The 1,609-nt window shown below is 37.2% G+C and overlaps 1 protein-coding gene across 1 annotated transcript in view; it reads right to left on the bottom strand.

Annotated features, from left to right (window-relative positions):
• Nucleotides 1-6: 6 nt before the first annotated feature.
• The window catches only part of LOC108167263 (interferon a3-like), a 19,614-nt gene continuing 18,011 nt past the window's right edge, over nucleotides 7-1,609 (bottom strand). Inside the window, exons 2-4 of the mRNA XM_017310704.1 lie at nucleotides 1,444-1,593; nucleotides 289-366; nucleotides 7-188 (exon numbers count right to left, since the gene is read on the bottom strand). Coding sequence (XP_017166193.1) covers nucleotides 90-188; nucleotides 289-366; nucleotides 1,444-1,593 — 327 coding nt within the window. The 3' untranslated portion in view covers nucleotides 7-89. The remainder of the gene's footprint in view (nucleotides 189-288; nucleotides 367-1,443; nucleotides 1,594-1,609) is intronic.

The following is a 1,609-nucleotide window of genomic DNA, read 5'->3' on the forward strand; positions in this document are numbered from 1 at the left end:
TTACATGTTCTTCAATACAAAAATAAGCAATAAATAGACACATAAATAAGCAAATAAATAAACAGGTCGCTGTCGGAAAAGCTGGCGTTTCAGTTGGAGACGAACAGAGAAGAAACCAGGTGGTCCGCTCTGATTAGATGGAGTTTGATTTCCCTCCGGATCAGCTCCCAGGCTTCAGCGCTGTGTYCCTGTGGAATAAGTAACRTATCGAAACTGTTGATTGTGTTCAAWGACAAACTAATAAAACAGGTGACAAGTTTAGCCACCTAATTAAAAAGGGAGACTCACCATCTGTCCAAACACGCTGTTTGAGAGTCTCTTAAAGTATACGTGCAGCCTCCTGTTTGGCCTTCTTGGGTTTCCAACCTAAAAAAWAWWAAWAATAATAAAATTCATATTTATTTATTAAATGGTTTCTGTTTATGTGGGGTTAAYACCTACAGTATTCATATGTATTTTACCTCATGACATTTTACTGGACTTTTATTTGACAGACCAACACAAAGGAGCACTAAAATGGGAAGTGAAAAGTGAAATGATGTATGGCTTTAAATGTTCTTACACATAGAGATCTAAAAGTGTGAAGATGTGTTGTGCATTTATATTGAGCCTCTCTACTCTGAAGTGAAATCCAGTGTGCAACCAGCAGCCGACAGAAGTTCACAATTTAGCAAGTAAAGTAAACCTGTGGTAACTGTGGAGGAGCAGCAAAGATCCACGGCTGAGGTTGGAGAATCTTTGAACAACACAACTATTTGTTGTGTCATTGAAAAACCTGGGCTTATAAGGAGTGGTGAGAAGAAAGCCATTGCTGAAAGAAGGAAGCCATAAGATGTCTTGATTGCAAYTTACCTCTAGCCAAATATGGATAAATGCTGCTTGTGTGAGAAAACTAACGATGCACATCCTGCTCCGAATATGTGATCTTTAAKTAGACAAAATTAGAATATGCTCACTAAATGTGGTGTTTTTATTAATTGTAATTGTAAGTCATCTTTATTAACAAAAATAAATGCTTGTTAAAGGCAGCCTGTAAGTAAGCCATTTAAACTGTTTTACTTTGTGAAGGGAGTTATTGAAATAAAATAAGTTTTCAATAATGTTCTAATTTTTCAAATAAGGCATTGCAAGGTATGAAAATAGTTTACAATGACCTTCTATTTAATTTGACTGAGTTAAGGTTGTCTTATAAAAAGGTAAATGGAATAGATCTTATCTATGGATCAGCAAACACTGTAGTCACATCAAAACKTGTTGGCTAATTTGTCCTTTTGTAACCTTTTCCTTCAATATAATCAGGTGCTACTTTGTTTTGGTCTATCACATAAACCACATTATTGTGCAATCAGGTATGTGGTTATATCGTGACAAAACTTTATGTCGAAATCGGGTGTGACTACTGCTGCAAGATAAATCACAGGTTTACAAATGAATTGTACTTACACAGAGCTGCAGTTCATCAGCCTGTTTGTTGACAACATTGAGAAAGTGCTCCATTGTCACCTCCTGCCATGATGAAGAGCCGTCATCTTCCCCAAACAGTGCAGAAACCTCCTTCAGAACCTGGACAGTGAAGGCAAGTTTACCCTCCGCCTGGAACAAGGAGGAG

This window comes from Poecilia reticulata, linkage group LG19 (genome assembly GCF_000633615.1).
Source record: "Poecilia reticulata strain Guanapo linkage group LG19, Guppy_female_1.0+MT, whole genome shotgun sequence".
NCBI lineage: Eukaryota > Metazoa > Chordata > Actinopteri > Cyprinodontiformes > Poeciliidae > Poecilia > Poecilia reticulata.